The 18,763-nt window shown below is 37.7% G+C and overlaps 1 protein-coding gene across 1 annotated transcript in view; it reads left to right on the forward strand.

The window, feature by feature from the left end:
- The window catches only part of LOC135198881 (outer mitochondrial transmembrane helix translocase-like), a 93,449-nt gene that overhangs the window by 59,330 nt on the left and 15,356 nt on the right, over positions 1 to 18,763 (forward strand). The window contains exon 5 of the mRNA XM_064226843.1: positions 2,197 to 2,393. Within this exon, the coding sequence (XP_064082913.1) occupies positions 2,197 to 2,393 (197 nt within the window). The remainder of the gene's footprint in view (positions 1 to 2,196; positions 2,394 to 18,763) is intronic.

Raw genomic sequence — 18,763 nt, forward strand, 5'->3', positions numbered from 1 at the left:
TTTCGTTCACAAACGATAAGAAACGATAAGTTTTCAAGTGATATTTCCACTTGAAAACACTTCGTTTAATGTAAAATAACTGTCTCATATAAATAGAGTATCTTGAAATTCATTTGCGCTAACTAGAGGCAAGAAAGTCGCTCTGATTTGAGTTCAACACAGCAAACCAAACTTATTTCGCAATCGCCCTCAGCTGATTTCCAAAACAAAACATTGATTGCTATGTTTGTATTTTATAATATGTACAAACAAATAGTAGTATGAAAATACATATAATATTACAGGCGGCCCTCGGTTAGCGGCAGGGGTTCCGTTCCTGGCCACCGACGCCAAGTGATTTTCGACACTGAGCGATTTTAAAGCCTACGGCCGCCGCGCACCTTCTTTCAAAACTCTAGACCAGTCAAAGGCGCCGTAATCCCACAATGGCGCAATAAGTAAAATTATATTTATGCAGTATAGTACTATAGAATTTACTGTACAGTACATGTGGGTGTCTAGAGTATGTAAAGATATAATAAAGTTTATATAGTGTACAGGTAGCTGTAGTGTTCAGGTTACGATCATTAATCTTACGATAGTCCGATTTTATGAGAGATCAAATTACAATGGCCTAACTTTATACATCTTCTAGTTACATAAGTTCAATAACAGCAAAAGAGAATGATGAAAGTATGGTTTTAACGTTATACTCGTTGCGTGAACGTGTACAGCCATGAACAACCGAACGAGAAACTACTTTTTTTTTTTTTTTCTAAGTACAACCTAACTGGATAACATCTGTTTGGCTTGTATTTCGATCATCGTACTACAGTGCAACATTGCCGTATTTGTTATAAATGGCGTTATGTATAGAATAGAACTGAGATATCTTAATGTAATAACTTTATTCGCTTTAGATCAGAGATCAATATAGATTAAAGATCAATCGGGAAATATACCGTTAAATTTAAACCTAGTTATAACTGAAGCAGAGAAAACTGTTCAAGCTGCTAATGACTATTATCTTACATCGGCAACAAGGATAAAACTGCAGTAAACGTCTGCCATCTCACACAACTAGATAAAATTGGGATAAAATCATTTTAATCAAAACTACTGTGCTTGAAAGAACACATTTTACTGTTGGTTTCACGCCGATATAAGATAAATAACGTAAAGTTCGTATTACGATGATATAAAGGATTATTGTGAAGGGAATCATGTAATTTTTTACGCAATAAACATGCCGCCAACGTAATCTGTTAACGAAAAAAATAGTAGTTCACATTCACAACGAGACATATTCAATAAATATCTCCACCTAAAAACACGCTGTATAAGGAAAAATAACTTTGTCTCATATAAGTCAAGTATATAGATATTCGTTTATGCTAACTAGAAGCAAGAGCATTCGCTCAGAATTGCGTTATGGTAAAACAAACTCGTATTCATCAGCTGATTTCAAACCACAACATTGGGCGCTCCGGGGAATACGGCCTTAAATTTGCCGTAGTATTTTAAAATACAATAATATGAGAATACATACAATATTTTTGGATACAGTGAAATAATGTATAACTTTTTAAAGGATTTATGGAAAAGATGCATAATTAATAAAATAACACAATGCATTTTTCGGAACTGGCGGACAAGAACGAACATGAAAAACCATCCCCTGACAACGTGGAGCGTAGTTACAAAGGCTGCCTTAATTTGTCTCTTATTTCTGTACAAAAATGAAAATACCTTTACGTAATATATTTTCATACACATTTTAAACATAAAAGCATAAACATTTGAAAAATCGACACATCGATCGCTAAATTTGTACTCTTTTTAACTCTATATTTTTGGAAGAGTGGCAGACGGCGGCATACAAGAACGAACTTGAAAAAAACATCGTAGTCGATAACTTGAAGGGGAGTTTCAAAAGCTGCCTTTTTATCATATTTCTGCACAGAAATAAAAATACCCTATTTGTAATACATTTTCATACACATTTTAAACATAAAAGCATAAACATTTATAAAATCAACACATCGATCGCTAATTTGCACTTTTTTAAAATCTATATGTAGCGTGTGCGCGAAATTCGAAATTCTGTCGGCGCGACGGAATCAATAGCTATGTATATATCTGCCAGGTAAGTATGTATAAAACTTTATTGTATCATAACAATATCATATTAGAACACTCCTCATTTCATTTCCACAGATTCTTTCCTGAGAGTCCGAGCTTCAGGTGATCACGAGGCAACAGCTATGATGAAGGCACAGTTTTTGCAGCAGTGGGATGGTCTTGCCACTGATCATAGCCGGTGTGTCATTGTTATGGGAGCCACAAACCGTCCTCAGGATGTGGATCGTGCAATTCTCAGACGTATGCCTGCTGCCTTTCATGTTCCTTTGCCAGTAAGTTTTTAGTGGCTTTGTTTTATATCCATATCATTAATTATATCAACGCTCAGCATTCTGTATGTATTTACAAATAATTTTTTATTTGACTATATTTTTTTATTTTTATCATGTGAAGCAGGTATTTTGGTAAGCCTCTGTATGTCAGGATTGATTACTTGTAAAATTAGAAATTTTTGAAAATAGCAAATCCTTAGGACACTTGATCCGTAGGTTGAACCACAGACTTTAAATGGATTAGTATATGGATTGCTTGTTAGTTTTGCACATGTGTGGTGCCACTTTGCTGCTGTACTTTATATTGTGCCTCATTTCCAGTAGTTCATATACGAAACAAACCTTCGGTCTTAACATTAGGATTTACTAGCGCCAAGCTGGAAACCGGTAGAATTAAAATTAAACTTGTGAGATCCAGGGACTACTGGCATCTACACCAGGTCACGGGGCATGTATTACCCAGAATGCCCTTGGCTCCCGTGACCCACCAGTTATCTTTCTACCGCCTTTGAGATAGAACATGTTTACTGTATCTGTTTTAAAGCCGGTTTTAGTTTGCCCGTTTTTATCCATTTCACTTTCATTTATCTTGTTAATTTTCTTTCTGTGTGTGCTCAGTGTGGGTGTGATCTGTAAGTGGTGAGATGGAGATTTTTGTTTCACCATCGGGATCTTCTTCCGTTTTGAAGACAAGGCAAAGGAAATGCCCTGGAGTCAGTTGCTTTCCATGTTCAAGATTCCTAACTTCGATGCCGACGGATCCTCATCCAACTTGTAGTAGGTGCACAGAGATAATGTATGTACAATTACTAATCCTTTTTCTGTTTGTCGCGGTTGGTTGGTGGAACAGTGGAGGAAGTTTTATGAGGAAGGCCAGTACAAGAGAAAGGAGACGATGCCATCTTTGGATGACCAAGCGTTGCCGGCTTCTTTTGTATCAGCAATACACCAGACTGCTCCATATGTTTCGCCACCTGCTTTTGATTTGTCCCATACCCCTTCGGTTTCACCTAGTGATTCGTTATCGGAAACTCTAGGAGGGGTTTTGGGTAATTTTATGCATAATATTTATGCTCCGTTGTTCCCAGCAGGGAGGGGGGGGAGCATTGCCATCTTTGTTCCAGGTGCCGGCTCCCGACGCACACAGGATGGAAGGTATGTGGGCAGCGCTAGGCCTACCAGGCGTACCAACCTTGGAGGGTTTGCTGTCGCATTGTATGGCATTATGAATCCAGTAGAGTCTGGCTACGCTGAATGTTCCTCATCCCCCTGGCTTGCACTTTATGGGAAGTAATGCCACGACTACGCCAACAACTTCAATGTTTACGGCGATGCAGAACATTGGAGGTAGTTTTGCTGCAAACGCAGGGATGCCAGCAGCAGCCGCACAGTCTCTCCCAAGATTGGTGAGGTCATAAGCGGCGTCACACACCGACATGGCAGACGCGATGACGTCACAGCCTACTGCTTCTCGGTCCTCTTCGCTGCCTCCGGAACCAAATACGCTTTCTGACTCGGTGGTACACAATTTAATGAAGAAATTACAGGATCTAGAGCAGAAAATTACTAAGAAAGACAAAAAGAAAAGGCGTGATTCATCTTCTTCGTCGTCTTCCTCTTCTTCATCTAGCTCGGCATCATCGCTAAGTTCGATGATGTCACGGCATGTACCAGTCAAGCGTTGGAGGATACGAGATTTTGTGACTGATCCTCGGGCTAAGAGGAGAAGAGTAAATTCTTCTTCATCTTCGGACCAGGACTGTCACATCCCAGTCAGCAAGAAAGTCAGGAAGTCAGTGGCCGGTAAGCTCAAGGCTAGAGGATGAAGCTGTTTACAAGAGTCCAAACGAGCGAGAGCGAAGCCGTTTACTAGAGTCCAAACGAGCGAGAGCGTCGACGGTCGCTGGGCTAGCAGCTGACGCAGAGTTGCCAGTAGAGACTACAAAGAGTCTAAGAGACACTACAATGCTGTTGGTAAAATCAACATTGGGGGCAAAAAGTGCAGCAAAGAATAGAGCACAGATACCAGTTTCGCCAGTAAGACCGTTTAAAATATGGAGAAAGGATGAAAAGGCTCCTATTAAAAGAATGAAAAATAGAGAGTTGGCAAACTTGTCTGATATGTTGGTGGAAGGCGTTGTCCGCCTAGATGAAGGAACAAGGCCGAATTCTCAGACAGTCGTTGGAGACGATATCAATCGTCATAGAGAGGAAGTTAGCTCGGTTTCGAGAGAGCCTTCATCTTGGAGGTAGTATAGGCGAGATTCTTGCTCTAGATCCGTGAGCAGAGGAGGAGTGAGGCGGTCTCGTTCTCCTGCTGACTATTTGGGATCGAGCCGTCGGCAGCCATCGGAGATCAAAGAGGCCGCGGCCGTAGGGGCAGACAGCCACAAAGCACCCAGACGTTTGCCAGAGGATAGGAGTGAGATAGTGTCTCCTGTGGCTGAGCACAGTACGCTAAAGCCGGAGGAAGGAGAAAACCAAGAGTTTCTGGCTCCATATGCAGAGGTGATTGATTTGATTTGTTAATTCAATAACCTTTTGGGGAGCACGGAAACACCTGCCAGTATGCTTCCTCCGGGGATTGACATGGTGTTTGGGTTGAAAAAGGATACCAAGGTGTCGTATGAATTGCCTTGTTCAAGTCATGCGGAGTCCGTTTTACAACACGTAAACGCACGGATTGCGGGAAGGGATAATTCCTTAAGATCATATAGATCGTTTAAGTTTATCCCTCCTCCAATGATGAAACATAGGACATATTATACGACACCAACGGTTCTTTTGCTATCTAGACAAATTAACCAAAATGTGGTAAGGTTAAGGCCTGGATTTACCTTAGATCAAGTTAAAATGGAATGCCCTTCGATGACTTGCCAAGGGGATGCTACGTTAGAAGCAACAGCTTCTTCTGTCTTTCAGACTGCTTCTTGGGTGGATCTTTGGTCAACAGCAGCGGCAAAGATTGCATCCTCAGAAGTGACAAGAAAAGTAGTGGATGAATCAATGTTCATTAGATTACTACAATCAGGTTCCAAAGCAATTGCATACTTGATGAATTTAAGTGCCAATGTGTGGGCAAATATCCTGTTAATGAGGAGAGATGTAGCTTTGGCTAGACTAAGGTGCACTGTTGATTTGGATTCCCTGCTAGCAATGAGGAATGGGGATATCTTTAGAGTTGCAATTGCTATTGCCAGAGGCCATACTGGAAGAGGCTATAGATAGAAGAAGGATGGACACTAACGATAAATTGGTACACCAGGCAGTTAGAAAAACATCTAGCAGTAAAGCTACCCCTATGGAGGTTAGGCAGCAGCAAATACCTCGAAAGAAGCCAGTGAGACATAACATCCCTAATAGAACAACAAGGTCCTCTTCCCCAAAGAAGTTAGCTCATCGGCCCTTTCACAGTAGAAATAATAGAGGAAGGGGGATTAGGGAAAGAGGGAGAGGCTCAAGACGATAGGATGGGCGCCTCTCATCACTCAGCCACACCAGTGGGGGGTTGCCTGGCAAAGCACTGGAAGGTGTGGCAGGAACTGGGAGCAGAGCAGTGGGTGGTGGATGTTTTCAGGGTCGGGTATTTGATTCCGTTCACAGTAACCCCACCCCTGACAGAACAGCCATTACCTCACCTCGCTTATGCTCAGGAACCTCAGAAGGCTTTTATTCTGCAAGAGGAAGTGAAGAAGATGGGAAAAGGTGCTGTGGAACAAGTATCCATTCCGTCAAAGGGGTTTTACAGCAGAATTTTCCTTGTACCCAAAGCCAACAGGGACTGGAGGACAGTAATAGACCTGTCAACATTAAATCAGATTCAAAAAGGAAACTCCAAAGACGGTTCTACAAGCAGTCAGGATCAAGGACTTTATGCTGACAATCGACTTGAAGGACGCATACTTTCAGATCCCAGTCCATCAGTCTTCCAGGAAATTTCTCCGCTTCAGTCTTGCAGAGAAAGTTTTTGAGTTCAAATTCCTGTGCTTCGGATTGACAACGTCTCCTCAAGTTTTTACAAGAGTGTTCACTCTTGTGTTGACATGGGCGCATGCTCAGGGGATCAGGCTAATAAGATATCTAGATGATTGGCTGGTGATAGCAAAGTCCAGAGAGAAATTACTCAGGGACAAGGCGACCCTTCTGCAGTTTTGTCACTGCTTAGGTATTGTGATAAATCAGGAGAAGTCGCAGTTGGATCCAAGTCAATGGCTGGTGTATCTTGGAATGTTTATAGACACAATAAAAGCTAAAGTATTCCCAACAGACCAGAGAGTAGAGAAATGCAAACAAGTGGTGAATGCCTTTTTGGAAAAACAAACGCAGCCAGCAAGACAGTGGCAGGTAGTACTGGGAGTTCTAACTTCCTTGGAGAAGCTAGTACCACAAGGGAGGCTACACCTTTGATCCCTACAATGGAGGATGAAGGAGTTTTGGTCACCAATAGTAGATCACCCGTACGAGCAAATTCCCTTGTCGGCAGAAGTGAAGAAAGACTTGCTGTAGTGGGTGAAGGACAATAATCTGACAGTGGGTGTTCCCCTTCAGCAACCCTCCCCGGATCTCTTGCTGTTCTCAGATGCATCACTAGAAGGCTGGGGAGCCCATATAGAGGAGCTGATGGTTTCAGCAAAATGGAGTGGTGAGGACAGAGAACTGTTGTTTTGTTTACAAGCGTTACCAGGAGCGCATGCGCGAATTTCTTTCTTCCCGCACTAAAAAGCATCAGCGACACATCTCAGAAATTCTTTTGTCGCTTTGTCGTAATTTTTGCAACATTTTATATTAGCTGTTACATAGAGTTTTATATATGAAAATGTGCACAATTTCATGTAAAATACAACAAAAAACAACCCATGGTTGTAGCTTTTATCAGTTTTGAAATATTTTCATATAAATCACGATAAGTGCCAAAATTTCAACCTTCGGTCAACTTTGACTCGACCGAAATTGTCAAAAAATGCAATTGTAAGCTAAAACTCTTACATGCTAGTAATATTCAATCTTTTACCTTCATTTTGCAATAAATTGGAAGTCTCTTGCACAATATTTCGATTTATGGTGAATTTTTGAAAAAAACCTCTTCCTTACGTCCGCATGGTAACTCTGCTGAAAATCTCAGAAATTCTTTCATCAGTTTGGGAATGGAGTGGTCCTTGCATCAACAGGTAGTGGACAGGATACTCGTGTTGTGGGAAAGGCCGATCATAGACCTATTCACAAATAGGTACAACAAAAAGTTGGAAGTGTATTGTTCGGTAGTCCCAGACGTAGAGGCAGTAGCAGAAGATGCGCTACAACACCCATGGCACAATCTGGACGTTTACGCATTTCCTCCATTTTCTGTCTAATCCGTCAGGTTCTGAACAGGGTAATGCGGTCTCAGAACCTCAGAATGATTTCGGTAGCTCCTTTATGGCCAAAGGCAGAGTGGTTTCCGGACCTCTTGGAACTCCTAATAGATGTGCCGAGAGAGTTACCCCCATGGAACAACCTACTATGTCAGCCGCACATGGAGAGGTACCACTGGTCGGTGAAGTCCCTATCACTTCACGGGTGGAGACTGTCAAGTATCTCCTGCAAGCGAGAGGGTTTTCGCAAAAAGCAGCAATGCAGATGGCAGGAAATATCAGAAAGCCATCTGCAGCAGTATACCAAGGAAAATGGTCAGCATACTTTGATTGGTGTCGTAGAGGGAACTTGTCTCCACTCGGTACCACTATTCAGCAATTAGCAGACTTTCTGATATATCCCAGGACAGAAAGGCATATGTCTGTATCTGCGGTGAAGGGGTACAGGGCTGCCCTAGCCTCGGTCTTACGCATGAAAGGTGTGGACATTTCGTTTTCATGGGAGTTGGCCATGTTGATGAAGAGCTTTGAGCAGTCATGTTTGCCAAAGGAACTAAAAGCCCCAGATTGGGATTTGACCATGGTACTGAGTAGCCTGACTAAAATCCCCCTACGAACCACTAAGGCCATCCACAGATAGGGGCCTGACCCTGAAGACAGTCTTGTTATTGGCCCTAGCTTCAACCAAAAGGGTGGGGGAACTACGTGGCCTGTCATATATCATAAAGCACTCAAGAGGTTGGAAGTCAATGGTATTCCAGAATTTGTGGCCAAAACTCAAAACCCATCAATAGTGGACAATAGATTGGACTTTTTTTTTTTTTTTTTTTTTTTTCTCCATACCTTCTCTGGCAGAATTTGTAGACTTTTTCCATACCTTCTCTGGCAGAATTTGTAGACTTTTTCCATACCTTCTCTGGCAGAATTCGTAGACAATGCCAAAGAAGAGATACTCTGTGTCCCGTCAGGGTAATAAGAGAGTACTTAAGAAGGAACAAGGCACCTCAGGCCAGGGCGGTGCCGCAGGTTTTGTTCATAAGTACAGGGACGAAACAAAAAGAAGATCCAGGAGTAAACAATATCGTTTTGACTTTTTCCATACCTTCTCTGGCCAGAATTCGTAGACAATGCCAAAGAAGAGATACTTCTGTCCCGTCAGGTAATAAGAGAGTACTTAAGAAGGACAAGGCACCTCAGGCCAGGGTGCCGCAGGTTGTTCATAAGTACAGGACAGAACAAAAAGGAAGTGTCCAGGAGTACAATATCGTTTTGACTTTTTCCATACCTTCTCTGGCAGAATTCGTAGACAATGCCAAAGAAGAGATACTTCTGTGTCCCGTCAGGGTAATAAGAGAGTACTTAAGAAGGACAAGGCACCTCAGGCCAGGGTGCCGCAGGTTGTTCATAAGTACAGGACAGAACAAAAAGGAAGTGTCCAGGAGTACAATATCGTTTTGGCTAAGAGAAACGATCAGGAATGCCTACATGACAGAAGACAGGGGGTCAAATAGCCAGGAGAGGGCTAGAGCTCATGACATCAGAGGCTTGAGTGCTTCTTTGGCATTCAAGAAGAATGTCTGTCTGTGGAGAGAGTTCTGAAAGCTGGTGTTTGGAAACACCAAACAACTTTCACTTCCTTTTATTTAAAAGACGTTGCCCATAGATCCTTGGACACTTTTTCCTTGGGTCTAGTGGTGGCAGCCCAGCAAGTGGTATAGCTCATTCAGTACCCCTGGGGGGTCAGTTTGTGTCTAGTCTAAGATGAAGGTGTGAAAGTAGAATGAATGGGATGACTGGTCTTTTTTCTTTACTACTTTCTTTCTACTCCTTTATCTATGGGCAGTATGAAGGAGAGTACCATCATAAGCTGGAACGGACTAGATGCAGGTGAGGTGATCAGCCATACTGTAAAGTTATTTTAGACTATAGTATATTTTCAGTTGCAACACACTCCTCTCGGTAATAGGGAAGAGAGGGGTGATAGTAGATCCAGATACAAGGGACAAGAGTGGTTTATGAGAATGGAAGGTTCTCTATTTTCCCATAGAACCATGGCATAGTACCAGCGCCCAGTGAGAGAAACCAATAGATTCTCTTATATCTTTGGTTCAAAGGTTTATAGTCCATTCTCTTGGAATACTCCTAATATTCGGAAATGGATAAAGGTGGCAAACTCCCTGTCAGGTATAGAGACTTGCCTCCCTCCAATATATGACCAAATGACAAATTTGTAACTAATTTGTATTTATTATAACTAACAAACCTGAGGTCTTAACAGTTAAAGACCCACCTTGAACCACCCCTCTAGCAGTCTAAAATAGGTTAGAAGTGTAACTGGTGGGTCACGGGACGCCAAGGTCATTCTGGATAGATAATACATGCCCTGTGACCTGTTATAGATGCCAATATAGTCCCTGGATCTCAAGTTTAATTTTAAATCTACCGGTTTCCAGCTTGGCGCTAGTAAATCCTAATGTTAAAACCTCAGGTTTGTTAGTTATAAAAAATACAAATTAGTTACCAATTTGTCATTTTTTCTCATTTTTTTTTTGCTCGAATTAAGTTTTTGTCTTTATCCACTCTTCCATCTGCCCTCTGATTCTTACGTTAGCAGTAGGTTATATGCCTATAACAACTCCCAGGAGTTTCCAGAAGTCTTTCTCTGTGTACTCCTTTGTAGCTCCCTCCATTAGTGTGTTAAATGCTAGCAAGAAACTCCTGGCCAAGGCTGCCATGGTATGATTCAGGTATGGGAAAAATGGGCAAAGTCCCGTACCGTATTGTACTTTAGGCTTGTACGTAATCACTAAGCAATTACTAATGCATTTTTGACCACTTCAGTTACTGCACAAGATCACTAATGTACTTAAAACATTTCAGTTTGTAACACACCATGCATGTGTGTGAGTGTGTATGTTCTATTGTAATTAGACATTATTAGTAGTAACTATTACAGGCGGCCCCGGTTACCGATAGGGGTTCCGTTCCTGTAGGCTTGACAGTAACCAAAGTTGTAAAGTCCATGGGCACTACAATCCACCAAGTGGTGCCGTAGACTGGTTAACGATGCCTTAGTGTCAAGGTCAGATATTTTGCCATAATATGTAATAACTCTGTAAAGAAAATGTGGAATTTCATTTGCCTAATCATTTACTATGGCCTCTATGGTAGTTCTACAAATTTTAAATGTCAGATTCGATGAACTTACAGGTAAATCTTGCCCTAGAATGAGAGAAAAAAAAAAAAAGTCATCTTTTTAGAATACTAATTTTTCCTGCATCACTTTATATAGCATATCTAATAGTTAACCTTGAAACGCCGACTGGACATATTATACATTGACTAAAATTGTCTGTTGGGTGCTTAATTGACATATGATACGTCGACTACAAAAAGTTTTTTTAAATATTCACGGAAAAATAGTTATAGGTCTAGTTAGCAAAAAATTTTAAATCATGCGCCTTGAGGGATGCTGGGAGTTCACGGATCAAGCTGTTGTTTTGTTTACAAGCGTTACCAGGAGCACATGCGTGAATTTCTTTCTTCTCGCACTAAAAAGCATCAGCAACACATCTCAGAAATTCTTTCGTCACTTTGTCATAATTTGTGCAACATTTTATATTAGCTGTTACATAGAGTTTTATATATGAAAATGTGCACAATTTCATGTAAAATACAACAAAAAACAACCCATGGTTGTAGCTTTTATCAGTTTTGAAATATTTTCATATAAATCACGATAAGTTCCAAAATTTCGACCTTCGGTCAACATTTGACTCGACCGAAATGGTCGAAAAACGCAATTATAAGCTAAAACTCTTACATTCTAGTAATATTCAATCTTTTACCTTCATTTTGCAATAAATTGGAAGTCTCTAGCACAATATTTCGATTTATGGTGAATTTTTGAAAAACCTCTTCCTTACGTCCGTGCGGTAACTGCTGAAAATCTCAGAAATTCTTTCATCAGTTTGTCGTAATGTTTGCACCGTTTTATATTAGCCGTTACATAAAGTTTTATATATGAAAATTTGTGCAATTACATGTAAAATACAACAAAAAACAACCCATAGTTGTAGCTTTTATCAGTTTTGAAATATTTTCATATAAATCATGCCAAGTGCCAAAATTTCAACCTTCAATCAAATTTGACTCGACCGAAATGGTAGAAAAACGCAATTGTAAGCTAAAACTCTTACATTCTAGTAATATTCATTCATTTACCTTCATTTTGCAATAAATTCAAAGTCTCTAGCACAATATTTTGATTTATGGTGAATTTAGAAAAAAAAAACTTTTTCCTTAAGGCCGTGCGGTAACTCTTCCGAAAATCTCGGACATTCTTTCGTCAGTTTGTCGTAATGTTCATACCGTTTTATATTACCCATTACATAAAGTTTTATATATGAAAATGTGCACAATTTCACGTAAAATACGACAAAAAAACAACCCATGGTTGTAGCTTTTATCAGTTTTAAAATATTTTCATGATAAGTGCCCAAATCTCAACCTTTGGTCAACTTTGACTCGACCAAAATGGTAAAAAAACACAATTGTAAGCTAAAATTCTTACATTCTAGTAATATTCAATCTTTTACCTTCATTTTGAACAAATTGGAAGTCTCTAGCACAATATTTAAATTTATGGTGAATTTTTAAAAAAACTTTTTCCTTACGTCCATGCAGTAACTGCCGAAAATCTCGGAAATTCTTTCGTCAGTTTGTTGTAATGTTTGCACCATTTTATATTACCTGTTACTTAAAGTTTTATATATGAAAATGTGCACAATTTCATGTAGAATACAACAAAAAACAACCCATGGTTGTAGCTTTTATCAGTTTTGAAATATTTTCATATAAATCACGATAAGTGCCAAAATTTCAACCTTCGGTCAACTTTGACTCGACCGAAATGGTCGAAAAACCCAATTATACGCTAAAACTCTTACATTCTAGTAATATTCAATCATTTACCTTTATTTTGCAACAAATTGGAAAACAAGCACAATATTTCGATTTATGGTGAATTTTTGAAAAATTTTTCCTTACGTCAGTTTGTCGTAATGTTTGCACCGTTTTATATTAGCTGTTACATAAAGTTTTATATATGAAAATGTGCGCAATTTCATGTAGAATACAACAAAAATAACTCATGGTTGTAGCTTTTATCAGTTTTGAAATATTTTCATATAAATCATGATAAATAGAAAAAAATTCAACCTTCGGTCAACTTTAATTTGACCGAAGTGGTCGAAAACTGCAATTGTAAGCTAAAACACTTAGTCTAGTAATATTCAATCTTTTACCTTCATTTTGCAACAAACGGGAAGTGTAGCACAATATTTCGATTTATGGTGAATTTTTGAAAAAAACTTTTTACGTTCACACGTTATGAATTCATGCCCCATTTTGTGATAATATTTTCTCTGTGTTGCTTTGATCGTTTTACAATTTGTTGTATACCAAAGCATCACAATTTAATGTTCAATAAAAATTAAAAAACTGAACTCCTTAGCTTTAACATTTTGCTCACAGCGCAATTTGTATACAATTAGTATATGAAATTTTTTTTCACGGTCATATATTCCAATATTTATATATGATAATGATAGTTTTTTTTTCATTTCTTATGGTTGCATACTAAACTTCAGGGAATGACAAAAAAAAAGGAGCCAAAAATGAACTCTTAATCTTAAAAACTAAGCTTGCTGTGATTTTTTGAAAAAAAAAAACTTTTTCCGCTTCGGCGCTAACTCCCGAACGCCACTGGCATACGAGAGACACTTTGGTGAATAGCGGCTCGGCATTTAATGGTTAAAAAAGTTAAAAAAACAAAAGAGAATGATGAAAGTATCATTAGTAACTTTATAATCGTTGCTTCAATGCTGCAGCCATAAACAACTGAATGAACAGTTGTATTGCTACAACAACCAAACTGAATCTGATAACAACAATATTTTGTTTGCATTTCAGCCAAAAATAGTAAATAATTACCATACTTTTGTTACAAATTATATTAATTAAGTAGAATAAGACTGATATATTTTTTCATTAAACATTTATTCGCTATGGAGGAAATATCGGCAGGGAATATAGTGTTGCTAAATTTAAGCTGCATTTGTAGCTGAAGCTTAGAAAACAGTCCTCACACTGCTAGTGACCATAAATTGTCGTGCATCAGTAAAGATTTTACTGTTTTCACTCCAATAACAGATAAATATGTAAAGCTCGTATCGTGATGAAATAGGGTAAAGATATCAAAAGGAATTTATTCATTTTTTTACGCAAGAAAACATGCTCATGGCACCATCTATTAACTAAATAAAAATAATTCTAGTTTGTAAGAAGAATTATGTAAGTCATATTTCAACTTTAAAACACTTAATATTATGAAACATAACCTTGTTCCATACAAATAGTTTCTAGAGATTAATTTACATTAAATAGAAGCAAGAAAATTGTTCTGAAATGCAGCAAAATAAACTTACCTCTGTCAGTTGATTTTTCCAAACCAAAACATGATCACAACAGTGCTATGTATTAGCAAAAAAATAACTAAATCTTGTTTCACAACAGAATGTGTTTGCTATATTTCGACTTTAAAACATTTCATATAACAAAAACATAACCTTGTCCCATGTAAATAAGAGTTCCAAGAGATTAATTTACACTAAATAGAAGCAAGAAAATAACTCTTGAATGAGTTAAATTTGGCAAAAGAAACTTACCTCAGTCAGCTGATTTTTCCAAACCAAAACATGATTGGTTTGTTTGTATTTTATAATACAAAAGTTAATATAAGACTACTTACAGTGTTATTGGATACAGCAAAGTAAAGGATAACTTTTTAAAAGAGCCAAGGAAAAGATGCGCATTTGTTTGTATTTTATGAGGCGGTCTCAGCACTTTGGCTAAGCCGCCGAAAACCAGACAACAATGTTGTAAACCCTATGGATGTTATATAAAACCCAGTTATGAATATATTGAACAAGCACTGTAAAACCAAAATGCTGGTAACCAATACCAATGGTAACTGGTGGCTGCCTGTACATATATGTATTAGGGCTTGTGCCTTGTATGATAAGGCGCCCTATGAGGTAATGTTAGACTAGTGATAATCTATACGCTAAGTCGGTTGGTATTGCACTTCCATCTTCAATGGAGTGTCTGGGGTTTTGTGTAGATCACTTACGAAGTCGGTATTATCTTTACGACGATGTGTTAAACTCATGGTTCGGTGAGGTTCTTGTAGAAAACACTAAGTATAAAAATAGATATAATTTCTTCTGAAGTTTTACATGCTGAAGATCAGATATGATTGTACAAGTCTTCTAATAACGATAGCTTGATCGCTTGTGCCAATGATAATGGCTAATCCTATTCCTCTACATGATAAAGCTTAGGTAAAGAGGTACAGGTCTTCTAATGACGATAGCTAACTCTGTTCTGCCTGTCTACCATCTCTGTTACAAGTTATGAAGGAACAGACAGTAGTTCGAACTATAATGAACATACATACAATGACATAGTTTCATACGAACACACAATCGAATGAGACACGCTACAGATCACGTAGGCCGTTTGAATAATAGGTCGGGGTAGTTGTCTCAAGCAGGGAGCTTGGACTAATGTTTATAAACAATTGAATGACTACAGGTGACGGCATGTTATCTTAGCCTACATACTTATTGTATACGTCATCTTTAGCGTCTCTAGTCTGATCACATTCCTGCAAGCAATCTGGTTGACCTCTTTAGTTTTAGACTTTTATATATATGGACTAACATTCCATATTTTATTATGTAAACACTTACATCAGCTCGGTCAGCTACCAAAACCAACTACTGAATATTACTCAAACTTGACTTGCATTTGACTTATAGGAGTGTGATACAGACACTATGTGAATATATATATATATTAGTAAATAAAAATTCATGGTGTACATGAATTGATTCAAGTAATAAAATATAAAACAATGATATTGGTAAATAATAGTGATCACGTGATATATAATGATACAGTTTTCTCACTTCATCTCATTAAGATACTTATGCTACAGAAAATACTAATGTACTCTGATAATTGCATAGAATGAAGATTAACATGATAAAAATCATATTTTAACTGATAAAAAATTTCATATATGAATTGATAACATTATTAATGTTTATGCTGATTGATTCGTAGATTTTTATGCTAAATGTTATATATCTGATTCAGTAATTCATATACTAACTGCAGATATTGGTAAGAAAAAAGGTAACGGATTGATTATAGGCTACCTGATTTGTTTATACATTGGTATATGGATTCATATAATTATGATTAATATATGTGCACTTTAAATAGATTCCTACTGCGTACACGCAAAGATATATTTAGATTCTGTTATTTATGATCATTTATATATAGATATAGGATAGCATGAATACTTTGTTATAATATATTATGGGGAATACATGACCGAGGTTATACTACTTCACTTTTAACTAGCTTTCGAACAACTTTTCGTCCATTACACAGTTCCAGACAACCACCAATAGCCAATGAAACGGCCTTTTTTCAATGGTTAAAACGAGGGGAAAATTTGCCTGGGCGGGTCCAACGTTCTATTTTTGCGCTCATACTTATTCTCTGCATCCTAAGCTACACGATTACGTTCGCGATGAATAAAAAAAACATCCCCAGCACGAGTCCTTCGCCAGCAAAGTAGAGTTGAATATCCTTCGGGTCGAAATTGTCGGAAGTATGTCCCTTTTGTAGTCGAATTCCGACAGCCGCTGGAGCGTTCCGCATGAAAACGAGATTAACGACGAGATACGGTGTCGGTCGAAGAAGTCCATGAAATTCCTTTCACATTGTAGGCGGTTGTTACTTGACTGTAGTCGTCCGCTGCGACGAACGATTTTTTTGAAGTTGCGATGTGAAACTCTCGTACTGCAGGATACTGTAACCAGGTTCCGTTAATCAGCCTGCAAGTGGAATTATACTTGTCACAAGGGCAAAGTAAATTCAGACGACATCCAAATACAGGGGAGGGAAGAGAGCCATTTAGACCAGACTTAACCCACATGAATTCGCTGATATTTTGGAATTCAAAAGAGTCCGCTGTACAAACGTTTTTATCCATGGGCATTAACAATGAGTGAACCTCCTCCAGGTCTATGATGACTGTAAAAATATCCATAATTATAACAAATAAACAGATCGATATTACTGTAGTAAATTACTAGACAAAGAAGTGGGGAAAACGAGCTATTTGTAAGATTGCCAGGCAAAAAACATAAGAGTCAAACAAAGAGAAGATTAATCATGATTCTGTATTTCTCTATGCTAACTGAAATTAAGTTGTGATAAAATCTGATCCTATGTGCCCTAACAAAAGTTTCATATTCAATTTTCTCGTGCGCATCCTCTGAGGTTAATTTTAAAAACTTTATTAATAGGTAGGAGGTGCAACGAAAAAACCCACTATGTAACTAATTTCTAAATAAACTTTGGGTTTTTCAAGAAAATGTGACATTTTCCCATGAATGTTTTACTTGAATTGTAATAAGCTAATGTTGCAAGTAAATAATCCATATCCATATCGTGATACTTCTAAATGTCTATGAGGTTCAGAAAAATTAATTCATTTTGATGTTATAGAAATTCTATTTCCTTATTTTGTGTATTAATTTTAAAATGATTGCAAGTTGCATTGCGCATACCGATAGACACTTGTACCTAACGTCTGCCTTGCCCATGAGAAGTTCGGGCTAAGCATTCCTTTCTCCAGTCAATCTGTTGTGCAAGCGCATATTTGAGGTTAAAGGAACAAATGCTGATACGGCAATGATGGCGTCGTCACTTGGCAGGAGATTGCTCTCAGCCAGCTAAGAGTTACGTTACTTGCTGTAAGAGATACGACTTTAGGATAAATTTTTTGTTTTTTTAATACTCGACCCACATGAGAAGAATGTCTGAAAAAAAACAGTACCAAAATTGAACAATATATTAGTTTCATGTTGGAAAACTGCATAATTGTAATTATGTTAAATTAAATATTCCTTATTCAAACTACATGAAAAAGGTTTCCATACAAATTCTATATATATTATTAGCCCTGTATAAGATTCATATAGGATTATTTCATAGATAACATTTTTACTTCTAGACTTCCTGACTTTAAAATCTCTTTTATTTTATTTTATTTATTTTATTTATTTATTTATTTAATTTTTTTTTTTTTTTTTTTCATTGACTACGAATATAAATCACCGGGACAGACAATATGTCAGTAGATTTTGGATATGTGTTTGAACTTTTAGCTTATTTGTCATTACTAAATATATACGCATATATATTTGGATATTTAATTATCTATGGTTACGTTTTGCTTATTGATTTTATCGTGATTCCTTTTTTATTATAATTTGTAACCCTTCCAACTTCTTACGGAGTGTATTATATTGACTCCACTTGTATCCATATTTATCTTATTTTTTTTTATATTATTCTTTATATATTTTTTTATATATATTGATAAATTAATGGTTGGCTTGAATATGGGGAAAAGTTTCTAGCGGCGTACCGTATAAGGCATACTTGCGGCATCATTTCTACAGATACGAGATATGAAGGATAAAGGTATTTAAAACCGCGAGAACCGCTATAATCCAGTTCGGATCCAACATCACGAGTTGTAACTCGTAAGACATTGACACTTCCTATTTAATTATCCGTTATTCTACCAAACCGATTGACTCTGGGTGATAAAATATATTATTGGTTTTCTTAATGGAAAAGGAATTCACACAACGTGTTAAGGAGATTATTATTGATTTACACCACCCGAGTCACAGATTATTATGTGTTGAATTCCATATTTACTGATTTAGCACTCATAAATATTCCTAACGCACTCAATTGCGGTGTTTGTTTTTAGTGCTATTAATTCTATATAACGTGTCGAGGAACTATTAACACTAAGAATTGTTTATTCCCTCTGTCAGACTCGTAATTCTGTTAATAATT

This window comes from Macrobrachium nipponense, chromosome 23, assembly GCF_015104395.2.
Source record: "Macrobrachium nipponense isolate FS-2020 chromosome 23, ASM1510439v2, whole genome shotgun sequence".
NCBI classification, from domain to species: domain Eukaryota; kingdom Metazoa; phylum Arthropoda; class Malacostraca; order Decapoda; family Palaemonidae; genus Macrobrachium; species Macrobrachium nipponense.